This window comes from Periophthalmus magnuspinnatus, chromosome 11 (genome assembly GCF_009829125.3).
Source record: "Periophthalmus magnuspinnatus isolate fPerMag1 chromosome 11, fPerMag1.2.pri, whole genome shotgun sequence".
In the NCBI taxonomy this organism is placed as follows: Eukaryota; Metazoa; Chordata; class Actinopteri; order Gobiiformes; family Gobiidae; genus Periophthalmus; species Periophthalmus magnuspinnatus.
The window spans coordinates 17,469,066-17,497,016 of record NC_047136.2 but is presented as its reverse complement, the minus strand read 5'-3'; the positions used below and the strand labels follow the sequence as shown (position 1 = coordinate 17,497,016).

The 27,951-nt window shown below is 40.8% G+C and overlaps 1 protein-coding gene across 1 annotated transcript; it reads left to right on the top strand.

Moving 5' to 3' along the window:
* The first annotated feature begins 34 nt into the window (after positions 1 to 34).
* tspan13b (tetraspanin 13b) lies at positions 35 to 27,951 on the top strand. The gene is made up of 6 exons (XM_033975573.2): positions 35 to 260; positions 3,149 to 3,316; positions 7,934 to 8,014; positions 8,727 to 8,840; positions 25,454 to 25,564; positions 26,547 to 27,951. The coding sequence occupies exons 1-6, from the start codon at positions 198 to 200 to the stop codon at positions 26,619 to 26,621; spliced, it is 612 nt and encodes a 203-aa protein (XP_033831464.1). The 5' UTR covers positions 35 to 197; the 3' UTR covers positions 26,622 to 27,951.

The window sequence follows — 27,951 nt, the reverse complement described above, 5'->3', positions numbered from 1 at the left end:
GTGCTGGCGTTTACCTTGACGTCATGACGCATCGGTCTGAGGTGAGGCGCTGCTGCTGCTGCTGGGAGGCTGTCTATTCCAGCGGGACGGGAATTATCTCCTTTATTTCTTCTCTCTTTCCTATTTTTGCATTTCCATCCTTATCAACAAAGACCTGAAGATTCCCAGTTTAATTATTGTCTTTTCCTGGCGACAAAATGGGCTGCGCCGGATTCACCTGCTCCAAACACTGCCTCTGTGCGCTCAACATCCTCTACGTGGTCAGTATGGAACATATGGCTTTATTACAACTATTTATTTATGTTATTAATATTATCAATACACATTAAGTTAGTATTTGAAGCTTAAAATATAATAGGAAATAAAACCCTGTAAACAACACTTCGAGGTCAGCGAATTATTAATTATTCACTCGCAGGATAGCAATCAAAGAAACCCGTTTGATGAGGACATAGTGTCGCAAAAGCTAAATGCGCTAAAGAGGGCTGGTTGTGTTGTTCATTTGCGTGTTTACGGTATTTCCTGCGTTTCTGGTGCGTTTTATGGCGCGTGCTGCTGAGTGAGCTTTGGTACTGATAGCGCTTATCGGCACCGCCTTCCCAACTTGTGCTGGACTGGCACAATGTCCCTGCGCTGCACATGGACCTGTAAAAGCGTAGATAGAGGCCTCTAGGCGGAGTTGTAATAATGTAAAAATGTGAAGATAATCTGGTTTGATTGCGCGTCATTCAGGGACGTTTATGGCAGCAGTGGTCACGTGTGGAGTGACTGAGTGGAGGAGTGTTGGCCATCAGCTGTGTACAGGAGTGATTCATTCATGTCGTCATCACATCACAGATCTATTATCCACGCATAATATTAATGATGAGTTAATTGTAGGTGTTAAGTTGTCATTTACAGCCACGCCCGTGCACATAGACCGGATCTGTTAGGTCTAGAGTTTAGTCCTTGTTTATGTCTGGTTTTGTTCTTGGCCCACACATGAATATTTTTATTGTCAACTATTTATTCATGTTTAGAACTGAAATAATCATACTTTAAAAATGCGATATTGTGCTTGTATTTGCTATATAATTATAATCTATGATACCCATGGGTCATTGAGTTATAATTTGTACATTTACATCAAATACCAAAATGAATACACGTATCACTGATTGAGAAAATAAAAGTGAAGAACGAAGTAAGTATAGAGAAGTGGACAATATGGCATCTTGAAAATAAGCGATTAAAGATTGTTGAAACATGAAGGAACCACTCCAAGTACAACTTTGTGAGGGTAAATTATAAGGGGAAACAACTATAACATGGTTAAAAGCTCTATAAAGCCAATTTTACAGAATAGATCACTTTTAAACCAACAAAAATGCAAGCTCTGCGCTTCATACTTCAAGGCATTGAACATGACATGATTATAAACCTTTAAGCTGTGCGTACTGTACATTTGAACTATATATTTACTACACCTTAACATGCACTTTGAGCAACACGAGATAGAGACATAATAATGAGATAGAGACATAAGCAATATGCGCAAAAAAAAAAAAAAAAAACCTAAGTAAAAGAAATGCAAAAAAGTAAAATAAAAGAAATGCAAAAAAGTAAAGTAAAAAAATGCAACATCTTAGGTAATAAATTGTGAAAAATCATGTTTTTAAGCTTGTTTTTTCCCATCTAAAAACATATTAAAGGTCCTATACTAAGCAAAATTGACTCATATGAGTTAGCCATGTCATAATGTTGCTACTTCCTCAAAAACATACCTGGAGTTATGTTTTGTTTCATTCACACATGTTTGAGTAACGCTGCATTATTAGTCTGCATACGTCTGCAAAGCTCAAAATGCTCTGTTCCACCTTGTGATGTCATGAAGCAGTAGTTTTAAAGTTAACAGCTCGTTTTACCTTTTCATTCAGTACAGACTGGCAATTCCAGGACTGAAATTATCCAAATGATTCTAGTGAAGGTGTGTGGAGTTTAAAAACATAGCGGAGAACATCTCAAAAACAAATACCTCAATTTCGAGAACAATCAGACTATATTTTTGCAAGGCTGTAGAATTACAAATCTGCTTAAATGTGCCTGTAAATGTTTGGATTGAGGTTCAAGTGAACACACAAAAAGTAAATGGACTGTACTTTGAATCAGAACTTTTTGGAGCTTTTGTAAAACAGATTACTACAAGACTTTTTTGTCAATATTCAAATTTCTTCTTAACTACAATTATTTAGATTACTGATCGATTGTAGACTATATATTACCAACCTCTGTGAATAGAATTTTTATATTAAAGGTGCAGTAGGATTGTTAAAAGTGTAAAAAAATCTGATGCTAATCGATACTAAAATTAGATGCTATCTCTTTACTTAGAATGATCCACAATATTGCATTAAACATATCTATCTTGCCATTATTTAGATTTAGATAAAAATAAATAAAAATAAAACAAGTAAAAAACCCAAACCCTTCATAAAGATGCATTCATACTGAGAGCAGAGTCTCCCCTCAACAGATCAAAGTGATGAAGTTTAGGACCAGGGTTATTTTTTTAAAGTTCAGAAATAGGTTAAGATTAAGGTTTGAGAAGTTTAGGAGCAGGATTATGTTAAAGAGGAGTATTACACTTGGAGTATTAACTATTAACACATAACATATTTTGATCACCATGTAACCTTTTTATTGTTTTCAAAATGCCGTATTCGCCGAAAAACAGCATATTAATATGTCACCCATCCCTTTGCTCCCTGCTTTAAGTCACTGCCCCTTCAGAGCACTGTCACAACACAATCAGCTTGCATCCCTCTAATGAAACAAATACACATCAGGTTTGTCAGGTTGTTGTGTATAGTTTTGTAAGCATGATACCCCTCTTTAAGGTGAGGAAAATTTTGTTAACATGTTGGCAGAAGTTACTTTAAAAATTTAAATAGTGTTATTTCTCTATCTCTACACCATAAAATAAAACAATCAGAACGATAACATTTTGGGCCTGTTCATAACAACAGACGCTAACCCAATGTGATCACTTCCCTCCAGACCTAATTATTTAGCACTAACCAACTTTCAGGCATTCTGCTACATTTGTCACATTATTATTACATTCTTCTGTATTTAACTGAGCCTGTCCCTTGTCTGTGTCCCGGTGTAGCTGGTGAGCCTGTTGTTGGTGGGCATCGCAGCCTGGGGGAAGTGGCTGGGACTGGTGTCCAGTTTCCAGGTGGTGGGAGGCCTCATCGGAGTGGGGGTCTTCCTCTTCTTTGTGGCTCTGGCCGGGCTCATCGGGGCCATGAAACACCACCAGGTCCTGCTCTTCTTTGTATCCTTCACAATAACTGCATTCAACGAAGAAAGTATGCAGGTAACATCGAGAGTGGAAAGAGGAGAATGCTGTCTCTGATTTTTACTGTCTTAAAAATGTGGAAAAAAGAGTTAGTTCATTTTGAACAGTTTGGCCCAACTTATTCCTCATTTAGTGTTCTGAGCATCTTAAGTATTCATTATTAGTTTATTGTTTAGTTTCTGATCATCATCACATCACAACATTCTATAGGCCAATAATATTTAATACAGATGGGGGCAGTTAAAAGTAATATTGATATGTTGCAGAGACATCACGCTGGGGGTGTTTTGCATGTATGTATATGGTGTAAATGGTTAGCAGTTACCATGGAGACACAATGCACACATTAGCAAACATTGCCAAAAAAGTTTTAAGATAGTTTGATAACTGATAATACAAAATGGATTTAAATAACACATTTTCAGGAGCCTGAATCAATACAAGCTTTTTTCAACAAAAAGGTGAGAATGACTAACTGAAAACCTGTTGGCTAATGCTAGTGAACCTGTAACTGATGTTATGTGAGAGGGCCTTATTTAACACCACAAATTGGCTCATCCTGTTTTGGTCAGATTGTGTTTAAACAAAGCTTAGATTAAAGGCTAACTTAGCATCACACCCCCAGAGAATGTGGACGACATCAGCTGCAAAGTATCAATAAAGAAAATGTTTTCTGTAGCGTGTTCTTGTGTCTAGTCACTAATAGAAAGGGTCAGGTTCAACATTTCGTGTCAAAGTACGATGTCATCAATATGAAAAACTGTCTCTTGACCTGATCTCTGAGTATATCATACTCATATCTTAGAATCTGACACCCACCAATAAGCTCTTAGCATAACTTTCAGAGGCCAGAGCAGAGTTTTGCTGTCATGGTAATGCTAACAACAACTAGCATGCTGACTGTGCACCTGATTCTCAGGCAATAAAATACTTTATAATTAGATGGAGACAGTACACAGTTGACTTAATTTGACCTTAAGAGCTGCTGATACAATATATCTGCACTGGGGTGCCATTTTTGTGTTTGCAGGTTTACATTGTCACTTATCTTTGACCACCCACTCTGTAACTCACTACCATCAACATGTAGATTGGTCCGTACTTAAACAAGCCTATCTGCTGATCTTCCTTTGTTAATGATTGTGCATTAGCCTCCTCCGGCGTTAGCTTTAGCGTCTCCTAAGGTCGTCGCCGGGGAGACAGATCCCTGGATAAACAGTGAAAGAGCAGAGTATCCTCCCGACAGCTCAGGAATGGCACGGAGCAAACGGACAGGCTAATGGGGCACTGCTAACGTTATTATAGTTATTACAATCCCATTTAAATTCATTAAAACAGGATATGGCTCAGCAGTTGTATATTCAAGATAACAGAATAAAAGGCAGAGAGCTTTATTTTTGGGAAGGGTGGGCACTCCGGTTTCCCTTATCAACCTAAAGTATGCACAACTGATACTTTGCAGCTGATGCCATCAACATTCCCTGAGAAGGTGAAGCTAACTAGAGGCACTGCCCTGTCTGAAGCTCTGTTATTCGATAGACTACTTTAATGTGAGCTTTGTTCTAACACAACTGGACCATAAAGGCCTGACTTAGTTGGAATTACATCAAGTGAGTTATTTTGTACAGTTAATTCTTCTAAATTAGAATTATATTACAGTCACAAGGAAGCTAGCCTTAGCCAAAATGTTTTCAGTCACTCTCCCCTTTTTTATTGAAAATCAAAACATCTAAAAGGGAGAATTTAAGCTTTTATTGATCGCAGGTTCCTGGAGATATGTTGTTTAAATCTATTCCGATTTTCTTCTTGAGTTTAAACTCATTTGGCAGTGTTTGCTAATGTGTGCATTGTATCACCATGGTAACTGCTGAACACTCCGCCATAGATATACGTGAGGAACCTCCCCAGCATGATGTCACAACAAAGTATCATTAGAGTTGTCACTGATGTCATGTCCAACTGGCAACTCCACAGCTGATTTCTAGCTTTCGTTGCTTGTTTGTTTTTTTTGCCACAGTGCTGCCTGCCTTGGGCCAGGAAGTGACATCACAGTTAACAACTCATTTTTATTTAAAGCTATACTGTGGTCCGGTCGTCCACTGCTCCTGTTATAGACTTTCCTATGTATTCAACTAGTCAAATATTACATTTCAAATCTCAAAATATCCATGGCCATTCTGTGTAATTAAGGGCATTGTACCTGATTTTTACAGTTTTATTTCATTTTAAACAGTTTGCAGTGGTCCAAAGTTATTCCTCACTTACCTTATACATTCAGAGCATCCTAGTCATTCACCACAAGTTTATGTGCTTTTTACAACTTTCAGATAAAACTCATGGAGTTTTGCCATCATGGTAAACTTAACAACTAGCATTCAAGCAGTGAGGAGGATTTGAACTGCTAACAACTGAGCTATCATAAATAAATTTAGCATCAATCTTTTTTTTGTCAGAATAAAGATCAGACCTCACAATTATTATCATTATAAGCAATATTTGATTGGAATATGTTTTATCTGGGGATATAGTTAGGTTATGTTAATGAAATATTAAATAAAAATCTTACATCAGGCAAATCTTACATTTATTTTACATTACATTTGGTTACATTTACTTACATTTATAGTGTCTTATATTTCCATCTGGCCCTTTGAGAGCAACCATTTTGCTGATGTGGCCCTCTGTGAAAATGAGTCTGATACCTCTGGTCTAGTGGTTCAGTCTAAAACACACAGAAACACACAGATTTGAAGTATTCAATGTATTGGCGACCAGTCTATGGTACTCGGTTGGCCCTCAGTTTTGTCTGTGTTTTTGTATGTGGCCCTTAATGAGAAAAGTTTGGACACCCCTGTATTACATACTCCACCTTTAAAGCCTCTCTATGGTACATTTCTAGCAGGAAAACAGTGCAGTGTTGAACAATCTTTGCAGAGTAGCTTGAAGTCAGAATGTGAAGATTTTTGTAACTTTTAATACTTACAATAATATAATAATACTGTTGTGATTATCAGTTTCAGTGCTGCAGCCTAGAACGTTCCCTGCCACAGTACATGGGGCCGTGTTTTGGAAAATCCATCTTTCATTCATATATGCATGTGCAATAAGACCTGTGCTGTCTCCTGTGTCACATAGCCAGTCAGCCACAAACTCTGCCTCCGCTCAGGCAACAGGAGAGGGGTACCAACATGGAAGACCCACCAAGCCACTAGGGCTGTAGGTGTTTAACATGCACAACAGGTCAAATCCTCCAGCTAAGGTAGTCCTGACCAGGGGTGGAAAGTAAGTAATTATAAAATGCAAATTACTGTAATCGTGTTCCTTCTGCCTGCACAAATGACTTGATAAGTGTCCAAGCATCCAAGTGGGCAGTACTCAGTTGCGTTTACTCAGTTACATTTACTCTTTGACAAAATTGTACATCTCAGAGTAGTTTTCAGACACCATACTTACTCCTTCTATTTAGTTTGAAGTTTGAAATAAAAGTCCCCCCTCCCATTGTGAGTAAGTCTACAAGTGACAAAAGCTTAATGTTGACAATATGAAATGATTTGTGTTTCTTGCACCACTCTTTCAGATATGATTTAGTTTTTCTCAGTTTTGTGTCTATCCTTTAAAAATACAATTTCTTTTGTTTTGTCCTTCGAATTACAAACTCAAACTTAAATTATTTAATAAAATTATTTGATTATCAGACAGTATGCCTAACAGTTACTCTAAGTTAGTCTTACTTGAGTAGTAGTTTCCCCAAGTACTTTTTACCTTACTTGAGTAATTTCTTGTAGAAAGAAAGAAAAAGAAGTACAAAGTAACTACTTTGTACTTCTACTTTAGTAATATTATTTTGAAGTAACGTTTACTTATTTAACTCTTATTTGAGCACAGTATTTGGCTCTACTATCTCCGGCATTCACAGTACTACATGTCCAAGTGTGACATCTGCTGGTCACTGTGGGGAATGGCATGTGCTATGGAAGATGTCCGCCTAATATTCTGCAGGCTGTGGTGCTGTTGTGGCATTTTTAGGACCACCTGATAATTTCTGGGGATCACAGGATAGTTTCTTGGGATTCTCTATAGAGTTTGTTTCTAGCAGCATACTTTACTCCTTCTTGAGTAATATTTTTATGAAATATAAATATGGAAATGATTTGAACAGTTTTGTTTCATGTATCTCTCCTTCAGATATTAATCAGTTTTTCTCATTTTTGTGCCTGTCCTTTGAAAACACCAGATTTTGTGCATTATTTAATATTTTGTCCTTCAAATTACATTAACTTCAAATTATAAATCAAATGTTGGGTTCCCACAGTTACGCACTTTTCCTAAATACTCTTTTACTTTTACTCGACTACTACTCAAGAAATATTAATATGAAGTAATGTTACTCTTACTTGAGTATACCTTTTAGCTACTCTACCATCTCTGATCAGGGGTTTTCCAACATCAACACTAAATAAATTCCCATGAGGTTGTCCAGGATTTGGCTTTAACTTTAGCTTCACGTACCACCTACCGCTCTCCCACCAAACTACAGTTATTTTCAGTGTTTATGATGTATGATAAGCTTTGACCTTAACAGCATGTGTACAGTACATGATTGTCCTGTTTCTGGTGTTTGTGGTACAATTCTCCGTCTCCAGTGCCTGTCTGGCCATCAACCGCGAACAGCAGGTAAGACCACGCCCTCTAACTCCACCCAAATCCACCTAACAAGCCTACAGGTGAGGCTCTAGAGCACACCACTCAGGTACAGCACTGTTACTGCAGTCTGTATTCTTAATGAAGATCTATTGTGCTTTTGTCTGCTATATAGTTAAAATTGATGACAACCGTGGATCAATATGTTGTAATTTGCACATTTTAAATCGCAGTATTCATCTAAAACAACATAATAAAATAAACAAATAAATCAGTACTCATAAATATTGTCTACTTGCAAGTCTACTACTTTAACCTTAGATGTGAGCAATTTCATACTTTGTATTAGTGGTATTGTCAAAGGTCTCAACAATAATATCGTGGGCTTTCACAGTGTATCGAATTATAATCTTGTTTGCTTACCGGTAAATGCTTTGTTTTGTTGCAGTAACAGTTAAAAAAACAGAGGAAATTACATAGACCATGATCCTTTGTTCCATTTCAATGCACAGAGTATGAAGAAATAACTGTTATAAAGCACTTTTCTGTCTTAATTCTTTGGAATATAACTTTAATATTGTACCAAAGGCTTGTGAAGCTTTTTAAAAGGAAGAAGTAGCATTTCTTCAATTCTGTTAGCAAACTGCAAAACATAAAAGGTGTATATATTTAACTATATGACAGCAATTACAGAGAATTTGTAAATGTGATATCCAAGAATGTAAAATGTATTGTTTTCTTGTAGGAGCATCTATTGGAGGTGGGCTGGAACAACTCCCAGAGCACTCAGAGTGACGTGGAGAAGAGCCTGAACTGCTGTGGGTTCAGAACTGTGGACTACAACGCCACATGCACAGCTGTAAGTACACTACAACACCACCTGTACACTGTAAGTACATTACAACACCACCTGTACAGCTGTAAGTACACTACAACACCACCTGTACGTACACTACAACACCACTTGTACACTGTAAGTACACTACAACACCATCTGTACAGCTGTACATACACTACAACACCACCTGTACACTGTAAGTACACTACAACACCACTTGTACACTGTAAGTACACTACAACACCACCTGTACAGCTGTAAGTACACTACAACACCACCTGTACAGCTGCAAGTACACTACAACATCACCTGTACAGCCGTAAATACCCTACTTATACAGTTGTAAGTAGACTACAGCACCACATATGCAGCTGTAAATACACTAACATACCACCTCTATAGCTGTAAGTACACTACATTACCTGCACAGCTGTAAGTACACTACAACAATACCTGTGCACACAAGTATTGCTACTCTACTTGTAGGAGCCATATGATGTGTTAGTTGCTGTGGCAATGCGTAAGGGGCGGGGTTCACGTGGGCAAGGGTGACGTACTGGGAGGTACAAAGGCACCGGGTTTCCTGCTGTCTGACAGGTGGAGAGGGGAGACGCCGGGTAGCCGTATTTTTCGTTGACCGCTTTATTTTTATGCTTGTTACCATACCAGTTTCTGTAGGCCTACAACTTACCATCTTTGTATGTGTAACCTGCTTAGACACTGGAACCAACTGATTAAAACACCATAAAACGCACTTCGTGAGTCATTCAGTTCTTCCAAATAATAGCGCGTCAGAACGAGGTACTGGACCCGGACTCCTCTCGAAGCGACACAGGCATATGGTCGCTACAATTTTGTCAACGAAAAAGGCATTTAACTAAAGGGAAGCCAGCGCTGGCAATATTGAACACGCGCCAGGACGACGCTAAGTGAGTACAGCTGTGCCAATCAGCAACGGGGCAACCAAACGCCATTCTGCGGAGAGCAGGTAAGCTCACCTGCTGCGTTGTCTGTGGACAGAGAATCCGTGCATCAAATACTAGACCTAAGTGTCTTTGTTTGTTTATGGACTTTGAAAAGGAAAATGCTTGGATAAGAAAGTTTGTGCGCTTTGGTGGTTAAGGCGCGCGCTCTGAGTGACGTCACGTTGCCGTGGATCAAATAATACGATGCCCTGGAGTTCAATGGAAATGATGATTGTGCCAATTTGTTGAAATGGAAAGTTATTAATCATACACTGTGTGTTTATATTTTATGAGTATATTGCAACGTTTCACTGAAAAGAAATGAATAAATAAAATTGAAAGAAAAATAACAATAAAATGAGCGAAACTAATGGTGCGGCCTCTCGGCCCGAAATGAAACCTGGAAAGCGTGAACGCAAACTCTCTGAAAAGGCACTAACGTATAAGGTGGAAAAACTACAAAATGAACGCAAAGGTCACGTGAATAAAATAAAAGGCTTGATACCTGCCATAAAAGCTCTCATGAAACAAAAGGAAAATGTGTATCAAGTAAAGGATTCTCTGGTGACATTGAATAAATGGTGTGACTGTGCCAATACTGTTCAGAGTGAACTTTTGCCTTTAATGCCTCAAGATGAAGTTGTCAAACAAAATGAATGGTTTGCAAGCATAATGAAATACACAGAAACATTTCAAAATGATGCAAAACAATGGATTGAGAACACTGAACAAAACTCAAATGAACAAGGTTTAAATGAAATGGATGAAATTACATGCACTGAACCAAGGGAAAATCCACAACGAAGTACACATGAACAAGTTTTTACTGAAAATGAAGAATTTATATGTTTTGAATCAAATGTGGTAAAAATGTCTGACAAGTTTTTAACAGAAGATGACGTAGAACCAGGAGACAGCGCTTCAAATGCTGGGAATAATAAAACCTCACAGTCTCTGCTCTCTACAGCCTCTTCTGCACGCCTAAAGGCCGAAGCTGAGCTAGCTGCATTAGCTGCAAGACAACATCTACTCAATGAGAGACATGCACTAGAGGAAGAGGAAGAGCGGCTGCGAAAAAGGAAGGAAAAATTACAACTTGAAACTGGAAATTCTCAGAACTCAAAGCATAACAAGTGGAAAAGGAACTTCAAGAGTATCAGATGGAATGAATTCCTATCTGAAACCGCCATTAAATGTGAATGCACCTATTTTCACACCAGCATCTGCAAAACAAAGTACAACAATAAACAAGCACAAAGTGCCTTCAATAAAACAGACTGGTATAGCAAATGCTACAATTACAACTAACAGACAAGTCTCCCAATGTTTAATGTACGGTGCAGAGCCAGTTATTTCACAGCACGGACAACTTGCCTCAGATATCGACACAAATGCACTGAATATGGACAATAAAGACTATGTTTTGGTATTATGGAAAGGCAAAATGAAATAACAACTTTGCTAATACAACAGCAATGCCTTGCAGCTCTGCCAAAAAGAGAGATCCCCGTATTTGATGGTAATCCTCTGAAATACCACACATTTATAAAAGCATTTGAAAATGGAGTTGAGAGGAACACGTCAAATGATTCTGATCGTTTGTACTTCCTGGAACAGCATACAAGAGGCCATGCAAAAGAACTAGTCAGGAGTTGCCAATACATGAATCCAGAACAAGGCTACACAAAAGCTAAGAGTTTATTAATGCAACAGTTCGGTGATGAGCAAAAGGTGGCATCTTGTTACATGGACAAGGCTCTGTCATGGCCTCCGATTAAAACTGAAGATGTAAAGATGCTGCAGGACTACAGCCTGTTTCTTAGAGGATGCTGTAATGCTATGGAGGATGTACAGTATCTCCATGATTTGGACATGCCTTCTAACATGTTAAGCATAATAAAGAAGCTGCCTTATAAGCTCAGAGACAGGTGGCGGAGCCACGCCTGCGAGCTCCAGGAACGGCAGAAACGAAGAGCTCAATTTCGAGATATTGCTGATTTCATTGGAAAACAAGTGCGCATACTCACCGATCCAGTCTTTGGAAACATTCAAGATCCTCCCATATTAAATAAATTAAACAAACCTAAGCCACAACTTCGATCGAAAGGTACCAGCTTTGCTACCACCGTCGGTCCAGCAGGGAACAAGCCTTGGTCTTCAAGAAATGAAAAGGAAATAAAGACACCGGAAGGTAATGTTTGCATCTGTTGTGGAGCAGGACATACATTGGCTAATTGTGCACAGTTGGGAAAAATGGCACATGAGAAAAGGATGGACTTCCTGAAGGAGAACGGTATTTGCTTTAGTTGTTTGTGCACAGGGCACATAAGCAAGCATTGCTGTAAAAGGTTGTCCTGTTCAAAGTGCAGCCTGAGACATCCCACTGTCCTCCACAAAGAGAGAATGCCTGGTGCAATGAGTGAACGCAGCACGGAGGCTTGCAACATTCTGGTGTCGAGTGGCCTTACAGGGGCTGGAGACCAAGACTGCAAACTACCTATCGTTCCAGTTCAAGTTAAGTCCAAAATGGGAAGCAGAATAATTACCACGTATGCGTTCTTGGACCAAGGAAGTACTGCAGTGTTTTGCACTGAGAGCCTGCTACATAAACTTAACATAACAGGAAGAAAAGGGCATATTCTTCTACGGACGATGGGCCACGAGAAGGTTGTAAATAGCAACATGGTATCTGGACTGGAGGTTGCGGCATTAGATGGAGAAGAGTTCCTCGGGTTGCCCAAAGCCTACACGCAGGAGTCCATGCCAGTATGTAAAGGAAATATCCCAACAAAAAGGGATATTAAGCAATGGCCTCACTTGAGACACATTCATTTGCCACACATCAATGCAGGAATCGAGCTCTTGATAGGAACCAACGTGCCACGAGCTCTGGAGCCGTTGGAGGTGGTTTGTAGTGTGGATGGAGGACCGTTTGCCACTAGAACGATGCTGGGATGGACAGTAAATGGACCACTGGGCGGAGGCAGTGAAGAGATGGACAGTGAGCAGCCAAACATAACTGTTAATCGTGTTTCTGTTGTTCAGCTGGATGAGTTATGGCAGCAGCAGTTTATAAATGACTTTCCAGAGAACAGTCTGGATGAGCAGCCTGCCATGTCAAGAGAAGATTTAAAGTTCATGGAATCCGTCACCACTTCTGTAAAACACCTGGATGGCCATTATCAGATCAGTTTGCCACTGCGGCGCAGCACCACTTGCATGCCAAATAACAGGAAAATGGTTGAGCAGCGTTTAAAACATCTCAAACTAAAGCTGCAGAAAGACCCAACATTTTTCTGTGAATACAAAATGTTTATGGAGGAGCTGCTGCACAGACGTTACGCTGAGAAGGTACCCGAAGAGGAGCTGATTCGTGGAGATGGAAAAGTGTGGTACATCCCACATCATGGTGTTTACCATCCCACCAAAGGAAAGTTAAGAGTCGTGTTTGATTGTGGAGCTTCTTACCAAGGAAAATCATTGAATGCTCAACTCTTGCAAGGTCCAGATCTGACCAGCTCTTTGATCGGGGTGGTGACCCGCTTCAGAAAGGAGTCAGTGGTGATAATGGCTGACATTGAGTCTATGTTCCACCAAGTGCGAGTCACTCCCGACGACTTGGACCTGCTGAGGTTCCTCTGGTGGCGGGACGGTGATCTGGAGCTAGTACCTGATGTGTACCGGATGAAAGTGCACTTGTTTGGGGCTACATCGTCACCTAGCTGCGCAAACTATGCCCTCAGGAGATGTGCAGAGGACTATGGGCACCTCTACAGTCAGGATACAGTAAGCGCGCTGTATGACTGTTTTTATGTGGATGATTGCCTTGTCTCGGTGGCTACAGAGGAACAAGCACTCTCGTTATACAAGGAACTAGTCGACTTGTGCTCTAAAGGAGGGTTTTGTCTTACTAAGTGGAGAAGTAACAGACCTGCCGTGATGGATGCCATTCCTTTGCAACACCAAGCAAAATGCATGGAACTGTTTAACATGGAGTTGGATTCTGTGTTTGTGGAGAGAGTGCTGGGAGTGGAATGGTCTATCAAATCGGACTCATTCAAGTTCAATGTCAGGCTCAAGGATAGACCAAGTACCAGACGAGGTATACTTTCCATCATCGCCTCCATTTACGATCCTCTGGGAATGCTGAGCCCTGTGATTTTGACGGCAAAGAAAATCCTGAGAGACCTGTGCAGAATAAAGGTGGGATGGGACGACACTATTCCCGATTCAATCTCGAAGCAGTGGTCAGAATTCATGGAACAGCTCCACCTGCTGGAAAACTACAAAGTGAGTAGGTGTCTGAAGCCGCCACACTTTGGAGAAGTCTCCACAGCTCAGCTACATCATTTCTGTGACGCCAGCGAGAGTGGATATGGAACCGTAACTTACCTGCTGTTAAAGAATAAGAATTCTGAGCAACACACTGCATTTGTGATGGGAAAGTCACGAGTTGCTCCCCTCAAATCTTTGACCATACCAAGGATGGAGCTTATAGCCGCAACTATGGCTAGCCGTATGGATATGCTTTGTAAAAGGGAGCTGCAGATGGATCTTCTGGACTCAGTATTCTGGACAGACAGTGAGTCAGTGCTGAAATACATTCGAAATGAAACCTCACGATACAAAGTATTTGTGGCAAACCGGGTCTCACAAATCCTTAAGGCATCCAGTCCTGCACAGTGGAGATATGTGGTCACTGACAGTAATCCTGCAGACATAGCCTCTAGGGGTTTGAAAGCTGAAACACTACTTAAGCATCCTACGTGGCAGTCAGGCCCTCACTTCTTGTTACAGCCGGAGAGTCAGTGGCCTGTCAGTCCACAGAACATCGGTCAGCTTTCCCCTGAAGATCCTGAGGTGAAGAAGATTGTCACAGTAAATGCTGTACAGACAAAGGAGGAACCAGTGTCCCGCCTGGTTCAGTATTTTTCTACTTGGACGCGCCTTAAGAAGTCAGTTGCCTGGATTCTAAAGTTTAAAGAGTGGCTTCTGTCCTGTATGAAGGAAAGGAGAGAGTTAAAGTTGAGCTTAGAACATTCTAATCTCACGAAGGAGCAGCAGGAACGTACAGTGGAAGTGGAAATGCAAGGATACAAGAGGACAAAGATGGCTTTCAGTCTTGATGTTGAGGATTTGCTCAAAGCTGAGCTTGCCGTAGTAAAATACTGCCAGCTGAAGACTTACGCTGAGGAGCTGGTTAGTCTTGAAAAGGGGCAGGCAGTAAAAAAGTCCAGTCATCTCCGCAAGCTTTGCCCACAGTTGCAAGATGGAGTCCTGAGGGTTGGTGGTAGACTCAGTAATTCGTCTATGCCTGTAGAGGTAAAACATCCCATAATACTGCCTAAAGATCTGCACATTTCGGAGCTGCTTCTTCGACATGTTCACCAGGAGGTGGGGCATGGTGGTCGCAACCATATGTTGTCCAGACTGAGGGAACGGTACTGGATAACTGGTGTGAGTACTGCCATAAGAAAGGTGCTGTCCAAGTGCGTTGTCTGTCGCCGCCTGAATGCGGTGCCAGTTCAACAACAGATGGCAGACTTGCCATATGATAGAATTGTGCCTGATGAACCGCCATTCACTCGTGTGGGTGTTGACTATTTCGGCCCTTTTGAAGTTAAGAGCAGGAGGAGTATGGTGAAAAGATATGGTGTAATTTTCACATGTTTGGCTATCAGAGCAGTTCATATTGAAGTTGCACAGTCATTGGAAACTGACTCGTTCATCAATGCACTGAGAAGATTCATTGCCAGAAGAGGACAAGTCAAAGAGATTCGTTCTGACAATGGAACCAACTTCACAGGAGCAGAACGAGAGTTGAGAACTGCTATTGATCGGTGGAACCAGGTGCAGATTAGTGATGTCATGCTGCAACGAGGAATAAAATGGAGCTTCAATCCTCCAGCTGGTTCACATCATGGTGGAGCATGGGAGCGCCTCATAAGATCTGTCCGCAAAGTCCTTAATTCCACCTTGAAAGTGCAAAGTCTGGACGAAGAAGGCTTGCACACAGTGCTTTGCGAGGCTGAGGCTATTATCAACAGCAGACCACTCACAAAGGCTTCCTTGGATGTGAACGACCTAGAAGCGTTGACTCCTAACCACCTGTTGTTATTAAAGACATCACCATCCTTGCCACCAGGTGTGTTTGAGCCCACGGACATGTATGTTAACAGAAGGTGGAAGCAAGTCCAATATATGTCCGATTTATTCTGGAAAAGATGGGTGAAGGAATACTTGCCTCAGCTGCAAGAACGTCAACGATGGATAGGCGTAAAAAGAAACTTGGCAGTGGGAGATCTCGTTCTCATTATGGACAGCACAGCCCCCCGAATTTCATGGCCCATAGGACGTGTGATACAGACCTTTCCAGACAAACGAGGATTTGTTCGTCAGGTGCAGATAAAAACAAGGACTAGCTGTCTGGACCGGCCCATCACAAAACTCTGTTTGCTGCAGGAGGCTGAGGCTGGCTAAGGACGTGCTGGCTTCAGTAGTATTCTTTTATCCTTTGATCTTGCCTTTTTGGACCCCTTTTTAAATGGCTCGGTTTTTGTGGATTACTTTTTTGTGCCTCTGGACTCAAGACTTTGGACTTAAATCAGTTTGACTGAACTTGCCATATGGGTTTGGACACTTTCCCATGAACATTGTTCAGAGTGGACACTTAAGTGTGAGCATCATCAATGTTGTTTCTACATGTTTATGTCTCCTATTTGTATTATTGATTGTAATTGTGGTAATTATTATTGTTAGGCGTGTTCTTATCAAAATGGCGACTGGATTCGGTTAGTTCAAATCTCAAAAGTTTATTCCCCTGACAGTTACAATCTAATACAGTACCCGGGGTCAAAATGATCTATCCCTCGTTTGTGCAGCAGGCAGTCTGTCTGCTTTTCCCTGGCCCCAAAGGATAAAATGTAACATGTAACATGAATATGCAAATATTGTGATGAGTAGGTTGACGTCTTGGTTCCTCCTTCCAGCCTCGTTCACTTCTCCGGGCAGCACCGGTTTGTTTTTCGGCCTTGGGTCTCGTCCTGCTGCCTTATCTCTGTGAAAGGAGTTTCTACAAAGAACTGGCTGCCCCCCCATAACTCACATCTTACAATGCCTCCTTTAATATTGGAATATTATACTGAGTGAATAGTTTTGGTGTTAGTACATATTGTTCAAACTTTAGCATGAACATGGTGCCCATTAGATGACCTTCAAACGAGTACAATATTCAAAGGATACATGAATTCAGTATACAAATAGTGGTTACATGACAATATTCAAAACTTCTATGATTTCAGTGTCAAAAGATATATATGTAGATGTGATGCACCTAAGAAACTTTATTCAATCAATATGCATTCAATAATTTTGATATATGTATTTGTAATGCAACTCAGAAGCTTTATTATTTGTCATACCCTTCATTTCCCCCTTTTGACCTCTTCTAAGAGGTCACATCCCAGAGCAAGGTAACATCACGTGGCAGCTGGTCCCCTCTGTCATTCTCCATGCTCAACAGAGGATCTTTTTAGAGAAGGATGGCAAAGGCGACCAGCACACCCACAATCAATATCACCACAATTCCCCATTTCCCCCTTTAGCTCAGGGGGAGCTCCATGCAATCTAAAATAGCTGTGTGTGTGTGTGAGTGTACTTAACCTTCCGCCAGAACGTATTACCAAACCATGTACAGGGAGGAGAGACCAAAGCCTAACACCACACCTGGAGTTTAAAACCGTCGAACGTCACTGGAGCAAACTAAAATACACCTGTGAAATATTGAAAAAGAAAACAAACAGACAGACAAACACAAAAGTTCAAGGGTCCACCGATCTGGTCTGGGTCAGGTGAAACCACTTATGGCCCTTGCCTTCCACTTGAACCGCCCTGTCAGTACGAGCAGTTACTCTGTACGGGCCAGTCCAGCGTGGTTCCGACCACTTGCGTGACAGAACTTTCAGATAGACCTCAGACGGCGGTGACACAGCAGCCTCCTTGGTGGAGAGCTCCAGCCGTTCGGATACCTGAGAAGAAAAACTAGATACCAGATGCCGCAATTGATCCCATTATGGCTTATACTGGAGATTTGGGAGGGGCACCTCTTCCTGTGGTACCAATGTAGCCCCTGGCCCTGGCATCAAACGTCCAGTGAGTAATTCATAAGGAGAGAAACCAGTAACTTTGTTAATACTCTGTCTCACTGCCAGAAGGGCCAGGGGTAGGGCCTGGAGCCAATTAAGCCCTGAAGTAGAACAGATCTTAGCCAATTTGTCTTTTAAAGTGTTCAGCCCGTCCTTGACTTTGAGGATGATGCACAGAACCAAATTTATGACACAGATCTAGCATTTTTTCAACGTTTTGAAGAGCATGATCATGGAAATGTGTACCGTTATCAGACCTAATCAGAGCTGGAAAGCCATGAGTAGGAATATAATGATTAATCATGACCTTGATCACAGAAGAGTATCCTCACGGTTCACAGGATAGGCTTCAGGTCAGATACATTCTAAGCCGTTCTTATTCAGTTTAGGTTAGTTTACCATTACCAGTCACCAGGGGGTTCTCAGAGACTCTGGACCTGTTGGGAGAGAACTAGAGACTTAAGTTAGTCAGTGCTTTGTAATCAAGACCTTATGAATTTGAAGATTTTTAAGGACACTTGTTTCAGGTTGGAGAGGAGTGTCCATCCTTTTCCTAATTAAGATCTCATGTAAAGAGAAATCAAGAATGATGGCTGTGGATCACGTTGCCATCAGCGCTAATGGCAAAGCATCCAACCATGTCATTCTGGTAAAGTTCATGTTTTGTTTCCCCATTTGCTCAAGTGATGAGGGCCCCCCTCCATAAAATATAGCCATATGTAACAGTCCGTCAATTGTCAAGTGGTCTATCGTGACACTTATTTGTCCCGTTGGTTACATATTTAGTACATATTTGTCATATCTGTGCCAGTCCAAATACTGAGCTCGTACACAGTCAATAACCTGCCAGTGTCTATCAGTTCTATTGAATGTTCCGTTTTTGTGTTTTTTTTTGTCTTTTTTTTTTTTTTTTTTTTTTGCAGCACTGGTGGTAAATCCTTCAGTATCTATTGAGAGGCATCAGTGTGTATTAGATGCCATAATTACTGCCTAAACCATAATTGTCCTTTGTTAATGCTGTCCAGTTTAGCCCTATGTTATATGAACTGCAACCTCCCCCCTTTTTAACAACTTGATTTTATCTGATCAACATTCATATAATTCAAACATTCATTCACAGCAATAATTTATTCTATTTGTGAATATTTAACATTATTTAATACCGGGTTTTGATTAGGATTTGAAGCGGGACTTCTCCCTTTTTTTTTTTTCCCCAAATTTTCCTAGTGTTCAATTATCTTTAAGTTTAAACACATTCATACTGTTGAACATTTTGTTTTTCATATGTCAGATGTATTGAAATGGCTTTATTGTGACTACCCTATTTAGTTGTTGTTATTAGCTCCAGAATTGTTTTACGAGCAAACACATTGATGGAGCATTAACATTTTGATCTAATATAAAGTATCATAGTATATAAACTAAAGATTTACACCAAACAATTTAAAGCCTTTCAGACCCCAGCGGTCTCAGATTTCACACATAATAAAGCTACTTATTTTTTCACATTGGAAATTCTACTGTTTAAAAACTTTGGTTTCTAATTTTGTTAGTTGTGGCCATTCTAAATGCCGTTTCAAATGCGTTGCATATGCAGTACGTAGCAGCCCCAGTTTAACAGCGCTGATGTACAATGAAAAGAAATAGCCTAAATAATGTTATATTGATATATGATTATTTTCAGGTATGGGGGATAACTGTTTCAAATAAATGAATACACTGCTAAATTTTGAAATTAGGTTAAACACAAAATCTTTGACTGTGTGGATCCGAGAACAGGCTCCAGTCATGAGTGCCCAGGCAAACACAGCCCAAACGCAGCAGCAGAGGCAGGTTTATGGGGCCTTTAGAGGAGCAGCAGAGCACTTGAAGCTTTTGATTCAGTTCATTCATTTGTCTTGTGACCAGTAGTGGAGGAGCCCAGTCCACAGACGAGTTTCAGAGCCAGCAGGACTTTCTTTGGTTTTAGTTCAGTTCATGTTTCTCAGTGACGCAGCAGCCATGTTTAGACAGTCTTTAGACAACAGCAGAGCAGAGCCAGTCCAGGTCATGTGACCTTTCAGTTCAGAGCTGGAGCGATGCACCCAGAGAGCCACTGCACTCAGACCACACCCACCTAGACACAACAGGCCAAAGACCCATCCCAAATCCACTTCAGTCAAAACTGAAATCTGTTTATCTTGCATAGAGAAGTTGTTCATTCTCACCTCAAAAAATGTGTAAACAGTTTGCATAAGAAATCTGTATCTATATTACAACATCCTAAAGTTAAAGTGAGGAATTTTCAATAATTATAAAGACATGGTTTGAATTATTTACTTAAATTTCAGCATGATCTAATTAAACAAATTCTTCTACCGTTTATTTGAATGCTAAAATAAATCTTTACTGTCAGAGCAGTATGTTTTAAACTCATCTTTCTTTGCATTGTACAAACATCATCAACTGTGGCACTTTAACCATTGGTCTTGTATCATGTAGGTGTGGTTAAACTCAAGTTTAATTATATTGCTGGGATCCTTATTTGGTAACTTGCTTTCATTTTAAACCACTCATAGAGGAACCAATATGGGATAAAGTGTATTTATTCATCATCTATCATCCGTACAATTTGTTTGACATTTTTGAACATGGGTTCAGATTGTAATTTATAACTATCGCCGTGTTTATGTGTTATGTGTCCACATTTCGTTCTTTAGCTCGATAGAGATAGTTACAAATTTGCTGAACTGCAGCTTTAATGTAGTCACAAGCAGCACTGATAGTTATTACACAAATCTCTCATATTTTAGACTGAATTATATTATGATATAATCTAATAGTCAAACAATATTTTAGTATAATAATATCTTGTCCTAACAAGCCTTCAATCTGCAACTCTCTCACCCACTCGTTTGCACCCTTTAAAAACTCTCCCACTCTTTAAACACTGTCTTGCTCAGTTTAAGAACTTTCCCATTACTTTACAAGACTTTCCTGTCACTTTACTATGTCTAATACAAGTCCGTCAGTCCATGTTTCTTTTGTCATAGTAGCAGTACAATTATGTTTGTACATTGTCAATTCTGTCCGTCTCTAAGTCTGATTTACACACCTGTAATTTGGACTATTGGGAATGGAAATGTTAGTATAAATGTAATGTATGGATCCAAACCTTTCACCACACAGGTCCCACCAGATTTGACCTTGTCCACCCAACGCAGAGGCCAAGACGTCTGTGCGGGGTGGGGGTTCCTGCGGGACATGTGTGATTTCAGTTTTAAAGACCCGACACTCCTAGACCCCAGGTTTTCACCTTTATTTTCTCCTCCCCCAAATGCAGCCTATGCAGTCTCTGCTCCAGCCAATACTCCATGCGGTAAAGGCTAAAAAGGAGAAGTCAGAGACCCAAGCCACCCACAGTGATTCCAAAAGAAAAAGTTCTGTCCCGTGTAGGCCCCAGTGTAGGCAGGGGGTGCAGTAGGTGAGGTGGGTATTGCGGGGTAAAGGCTGATGTATTTTTCGGTGGTGTGTGTCTGTTCGTCCTTTAAAGGCTCCTTGTTATGTATTTGGTCATGTGGTTTCTGTGCTCGTTTGTTTAAATCCAATTGTGCCGGAGCCGTGGCCACCGTTGCCAGCACATGCACTATCTGTCTTTGCTCCTCATGTTTCTCAGCCTCCTTTTGTAACAATTTTCTCATTTTCCACGTGCACTGGCCCAATTGCTCCTCCGTTTCTCTCTTTCTCTTTACAGCTCTGACTTCCTCCTCCATCAATAAACCTGATAGTTTTGTCCATGACATCATCTCCTCGGGTTCTAAGATTTTCGGTTTTACCTCTTTTTGCAGCTTCGTCCAGACCTTTTTCATTTTTCCTTTTTCTTTTTTTTATGTTTATTTTTATCCACACCACTCAACACTTGCGCTTCCATTTTTTCATACAACTCATTCACTGGCATACATCCAAACTCCTCACATTCTCTCGCAAACTCTCCGTCCATGTTGTACTGTATTATTTCAACTTGATGACACAAAACCTATAGAATTATGCAAAAGACTCCACTCCAAAGTGTCGCACCTGCCTGGTATGAATCACTTGATCACCCAACAATTCCTTGTCTGGCAGCAACACAAATTACAACGCCCTCAGAACGCTATACGTCTTTCCGGGCACAATTTCTCTTATCAGATAAACACATACACACTTTCAGCGTACCACATCGGGTCGCCTACCTATAGAATTCAGCTCACCGCTCTCGGTGGCCTACCTTTAAAATCCAGCTCACCGCGCCGGGTGGCCTTCCTTTCAGCGTACCACACCAGGTGGCCGCCTACCTATAGAATTCAGCTCACCGCTCTCGGTGGCCTACCTTTAAAATCCAGCTCACCGCGCTGGGTGGCCTTCCTTTCAGCGTACCACATCGGGTCGCCTACCTATAGAATTCAGCTCACCGCTCTCGGTGGCCTACCTTAAAATCCAGCTCACCGCGCCGGGTGGCCTTCCTTTCAGCGTACCACACCAGGTGGCCGCCTACCTATAGAATTCAGCTCACCGCTCTCGGTGGCCTACCTTTAAAATCCAGCTCACCGCGCTGGGTGGCCTTCCTTTCAGCGTACCACATCGGGTCGCCTACCTATAGAATTCAGCTCACCGCTCTCGGTGGCCTACCTTTAAAATCCAGCTCACCGCGCCGGGTGGCCTTCCTTTCAGCGTACCACACCAGGTGGCCGCCTACCTATAGAATTCAGCTCACCGCTCTCGGTGGCCTACCTTTAAAATCCAGCTCACCGCGCCGGGTGGCCTTCCTTTCAGCGTACCACATCGGGTCGCCTACCTATAGAATTCAGCTCACCGCTCTCGGTGGCCTACCTTTAAAATCCAGCTCACCGCGCCGGGTGGCCTTCCTTTCAGCGTACCACACCAGGTGGCCGTCTACCTATAGAATTCAGCTCACCGTTCTCGGTGGCCTACCTTTAAAATCCAGCTCACCGCGCCGGGTGGCCTTCCTTTCAGCGTACCACATCGGGTCGCCTACCTATAGAATTCAGCTCACCGCTCTCGGTGGCCTACCTTTAAAATCCAGCTCACCGCGCCGGGTGGCCTTCCTTTCAGCGTACCACACCAGGTGGCCGCCTACCTATAGAATTCAGCTCACCGTTCTCGGTGGCCTACCTTTAAAATCCAGCTCACCGCGCCGGGTGGCCTTCCTTTCAGCGTACCACATCGGGTCGCCTACCTATAGAATTCAGCTCTGTACTGTATCTAATTTAAACATATACAGTATTAGCACATAAGCACACACACACTTACAGGTTGCTGCACAGAAATACTTAGGTCTCAAAGACTACACCAGGCAGGGCAAAACACTCAATTGGCATAACAATCTAAAACACACCAAGTTCATCAAGTGGAACAACCCATAGGATGTAAGTCTCAACAAATCCTCTGTCATATCAAAACCTACATCACAACACATCACAACACAACCAAAGTTCACCACATCATATGACCCCGGGTCTGCTCTTGTTATGATATTAGCACCTTTAAAAGAGAAAAAATATATATATGCTCACCTTGTCTGGACCGCTCTTATACGATAATAGCGCCTTTAATACATGTTCACCTCACTGGGCAGCACCTCTCTCCTTAATTTTGATATGTCCAATAGCAGAAATTCGGTTCCTTATCACAACAGGCTTTCTGCTCACCTTTCAGAGTTGGCGGCCGCCTTGGAGAGAAGTCCTGTCCAAGTGGAGGCACGCGGAGTCCTACTCCCCTCGCGCAGTTATCTCTCTTGTTACGGCGTCAATTTTGATCACGTCGGGCTCACCAATTGTTAGGCGTGTTCTTATCAAAATGGCGACTGGATTCGGTTAGTTCAAATCTCAAAAGTTTATTCCCCTGACAGTTACAATCTAATACAGTACCCGGGGTCAAAATGATCTATCCCTCGTTTGTGCAGCAGGCAGTCTGTCTGCTTTTCCCTGGCCCCAAAGGATAAAATGTAACATGTAACATGAATATGCAAATATTGTGATGAGTAGGTTGACGTCTTGGTTCCTCCTTCAGCCTCGTTCACTTCTCCGGGCAGCACCGGTTTGTTTTTCGGCCTTGGGTCTCGTCTGCTGCCTTATCTCTGTGAAAGGAGTTTCTACAAAGAACTGCTGCCCCCCATAACTCACATCTTACAATGCCTCCTTTAATATTGGAATATTATACTGAGTGAATAGTTTTGGTGTTAGTACATATTGTTCAAACTTTAGCATGAACATGGTGCCCATTAGATGACCTTCAAACGAGTACAATATTCAAAGGATACATGAATTCAGTATACAAATAGTGGTTACATGACAATATTCAAAACTTCTATGATTTCAGTGTCAAAAGATATATATGTAGATGTGATGCACCTAAGAAACTTTATTCAATCAATATGCATTCAATAATTTTGATATATGTATTTGTAATGCAACTCAGAAGCTTTATTATTTGTCATACCCTTCATTATGTAATAATTAAGGGGCTGGTTGTGTAGGAGCCATATGATGTGTTAGTTGCTGTGGCAATGCGTAAGGGGCGGGGTTCACGTGGGCAAGGGTGACGTACTGGGAGGTACAAAGGCACCGGGTTTCCTGCTGTCTGACAGGTGGAGAGGGGAGACGCCGGGTAGCCGTATTTTTCGTTGACCGCTTTATTTTTATGCTTGTTACCATACCAGTTTCTGTAGGCCTACAACTTACCATCTTTGTATGTGTAACCTGCTTAGACACTGGAACCAACTGATTAAAACACCATAAAACGCCACTTCGTGAGTCATTCAGTTCTTCCAAATAATAGCGCGTCAGAACGAGGTACTGGACCCGGACTCCTCTCGAAGCGACACAGGCATATGGTCGCTACACTACTACTACTACTACTGCATGTATTATTACTATAGCTTGTACTACTGAAATTAGAGAAAAGTGAAACTATGTTTAAACTATGTAGTGCATGACTAATACTCATTACAACTCCACATTACCACTCTTGAGTGTACACACCTATACAGAAATACTGCATTAACTTTAACTCTTATTAACTCTAGCTACTGTGCCCCTATTGAGCATAAGCAAATAAAAACACAACTACTACAAGTTTTGGGCGGCTATAGCTTAATTGGGACAGTGCTCATCTTCTGATCTGAAGGTTGACGGTTCAAGTCTCATTCTCAACATGAAAACATTGTTGTGAGAGAGGTCGGATTCACTGGCCCATAGGTTGACAGTGCAATGCCAGCTCCTCCAGATGAATACTGAAGTTGTAACCCTGGGACACATAACCCACCTGTGTACATGGGTGTATAAGTGTGTGTGTGTGTTTGTGTGTGTAAATGGGTGGTGTAAAAAAGTGGTTCCTTAATGTAAAAGGTAAAAAAGTGCTATACAAATGTGACCATTTACAAGTTGGACTTTTGTAATACCTCCAGATGTGTGTTGCAAACTACTTATGCGTTTTATAACTACAGTTCTTTTACACATGTATTTATATTGTTTATGTCTTTCTCTAGACGTGTTTCCCAAGCCATTCGTGCCAGTCATGTGCAGATAAGATCCAGGTGCACGCAGGAGACATCCTCAGAGTCGGAGGAAGCATCGGGCTCTTCTTCAGCTTCACAGAGGTCAGAGGATCTTTGTACTGCTTCAACTATGTCTCATACAATACCAGTCAAAAGTTTGGACATACCTTCTCATTCAATGCGTTTTTTCTTTACGTTTACTACTTACATTTTAGATACATGTGGAAGACATCAAATATATGAAGCAAGATATATGGAATTATGTAGCAAGGAAACAAATACTTTTTATATTCACAGTAGCCACCATTTGCTTTGTTGACAGCGCTGCAAACCCTTCATCTTCTTTCACTGAGCTTCTTGATATCCTAAAGTCTCCTAAAATGGTTTTCACTTCACAGCTGTGCCATAGCAAAGGGGGTTTGTTTTTAAAAATATTTTTTTTTAATTTTTTGCATAATAAATTCCAAAAGGCAAGCAGTCATGAAAATAAAAAAATACAAAAATTAAGTGTGTCCAAACTTTTGACTGGTAGTGTGGTAATAGGTCACATTTTATATAGACTTTGTTGCAGTGGCTTAGTGCATTCAGTGTTTGCCCAGTAACTACTTGGTGGCTGATTCGGAGCTTACCTGAGCGCATCCTCCGAATGTATCCCTATGCAAGACATTCAACCAATTTGAATAATTCATGCTAATATACATACACATACATACATGCTATATATATATATGCTTTAACTAAATACCCACACTACGTAATTGTATGCTAATTGAGTATGAGGGGCTGTACCAGATTTTTACTGTGTTTAACCCATGAAGAATAGACCTGTGACCAAAATGAATATTTGAATATCTTAATGCATTTCTTACAATATTTTTTTTCTTAATTCCTCATTCTTAGCCATCAGAGCTAACAACAACAATCCTGCAACAGTGCACCAGCTCTACTTCCAGGTTCACAATTGATAAAAAAAAAACAAAAACTTGCAATCATTAAGGACTGCTTTTACAAAATACTGTACTGAGAAATCACTTCCGTAAATCCATAAAATTTTGTGTAATAATTCCAATGTGTGTATTTTCAGATTTTGGGAGTTTGGCTGACGTACCGCTACAGGAACCAGAAGGACCCTCGAGCCAATCCCAGTGCTTTCCTCTGATCCCCCCCACTACAACCACCCTCCCTACCCCCTCAACGCACCGTAAATACTGACTGATGATCTGCGTATGAAGGACTCCTGGTCTTAAATGTCCCATCTTATGCTAAACTGTCGTATTTGAGCTTTTAAGTTATAATGTTCCCACTTGATGAACATACCTCATACATGTTTTGTTGATTTTTGTCATAAATATAAAGTGGAAATAGAAGAGCAGTGGAGCTAAGAGGTGACTTATGTGTTTACACAGTCATATAATACAACAAAGTATATCCCAGATTTTTTGAAGGTAACTTCAGTTTGTGGGCCTTTTTAAATATTAATATCAACAAATATTGGTCACAATCACAAGCAAAAAAAGAAAATACTCCTGTAAAATAATCCTCTTTGTTTTTAAAATACATCAACTTTTACTACAAAACATCTACATTTTACTATTGAGTAATTACCTATGCATTGTTATGAGGGCTACACTGAGGTGGACAAAACATTTTCTCAAGTAAGAATAGGTTCAAAATAATATTAGTAGAAGTACAAAGTAGTGGTCCAAGAAGAGTAAAAATGTGCTTGAGCAAACTACAGTACAGTAACTGTCTGAAAGTAACATAGGATTTGAAGTTGATGTAACTGGAAGGACAAAACTGGTATAGTCATGATTATGAAAACATTGGACTTGATGTCCCACGTTTATGTTATAATTTGGTGATTTGGTTCTTAAGACGTTTATCCAATCAGAAAGCAGAATGAGCATCACAGGAGTCTCTCATTCGGGTTGCCAGTCAATCCTGAAATCCAGTTGGTTTGGTTAAGGATTCTCTCTGATCTGAATCCTCACTACCTAAACCCCAGCACCTGTAGCCAATCATGAATCAGTGCTAGTGCAGCCTCTGCAGCTCAGAGAATGAATTTTGGAGGATCTGAGCTTTCTCTGAGAAGTACAACTCCATTAAAAGTTAAGTAAATGTACTTGAGTAAAAGTATTTGAGTACTACCCTCCTCTACAAGATTTAAGTCTAAGACATACATAACTATTTAAATATCCATTAATAAAGCATAATATGGGAACTTTTCTGTAACACTACTGCATATAAGAAACACTGGTGACTGGTTTTCCCAAGTCTGTTTTGGTCCTTGAACGCACCATTTAGGCCTGGGTTGAATGTTTAAATGATTGACTGAAAACTGTACAGATGTATGTGTGTGAGTTTGAATACAAATCTAAGTGTGTGTGGTGTGCTGTTGGCCTTTTGCATGCTGTACAATAGGAACTGAACTGCTGTAAGGACCTGACAACCGCTCTTTGTACTGTCAATAAAAAAACTCAGTAACTATG

Bases quoted from the DNA above. Each gene is read 5' to 3' on its own strand.
- tspan13b (XM_033975573.2), top strand. From the start codon at position 198: ATGGGCTGCGCCGGATTCACCTGCTCCAAACACTGCCTCTGTGCGCTC. The intron at 3,317-7,933 runs GTATCCTTCACA...GCATGTGTACAG, and splicing joins ACCAGGTCCTGCTCTTCTTT to TACATGATTGTCCTGTTTCT. The intron at 8,841-25,453 runs GTAAGTACACTA...GTCTTTCTCTAG, and splicing joins ACAACGCCACATGCACAGCT to ACGTGTTTCCCAAGCCATTC.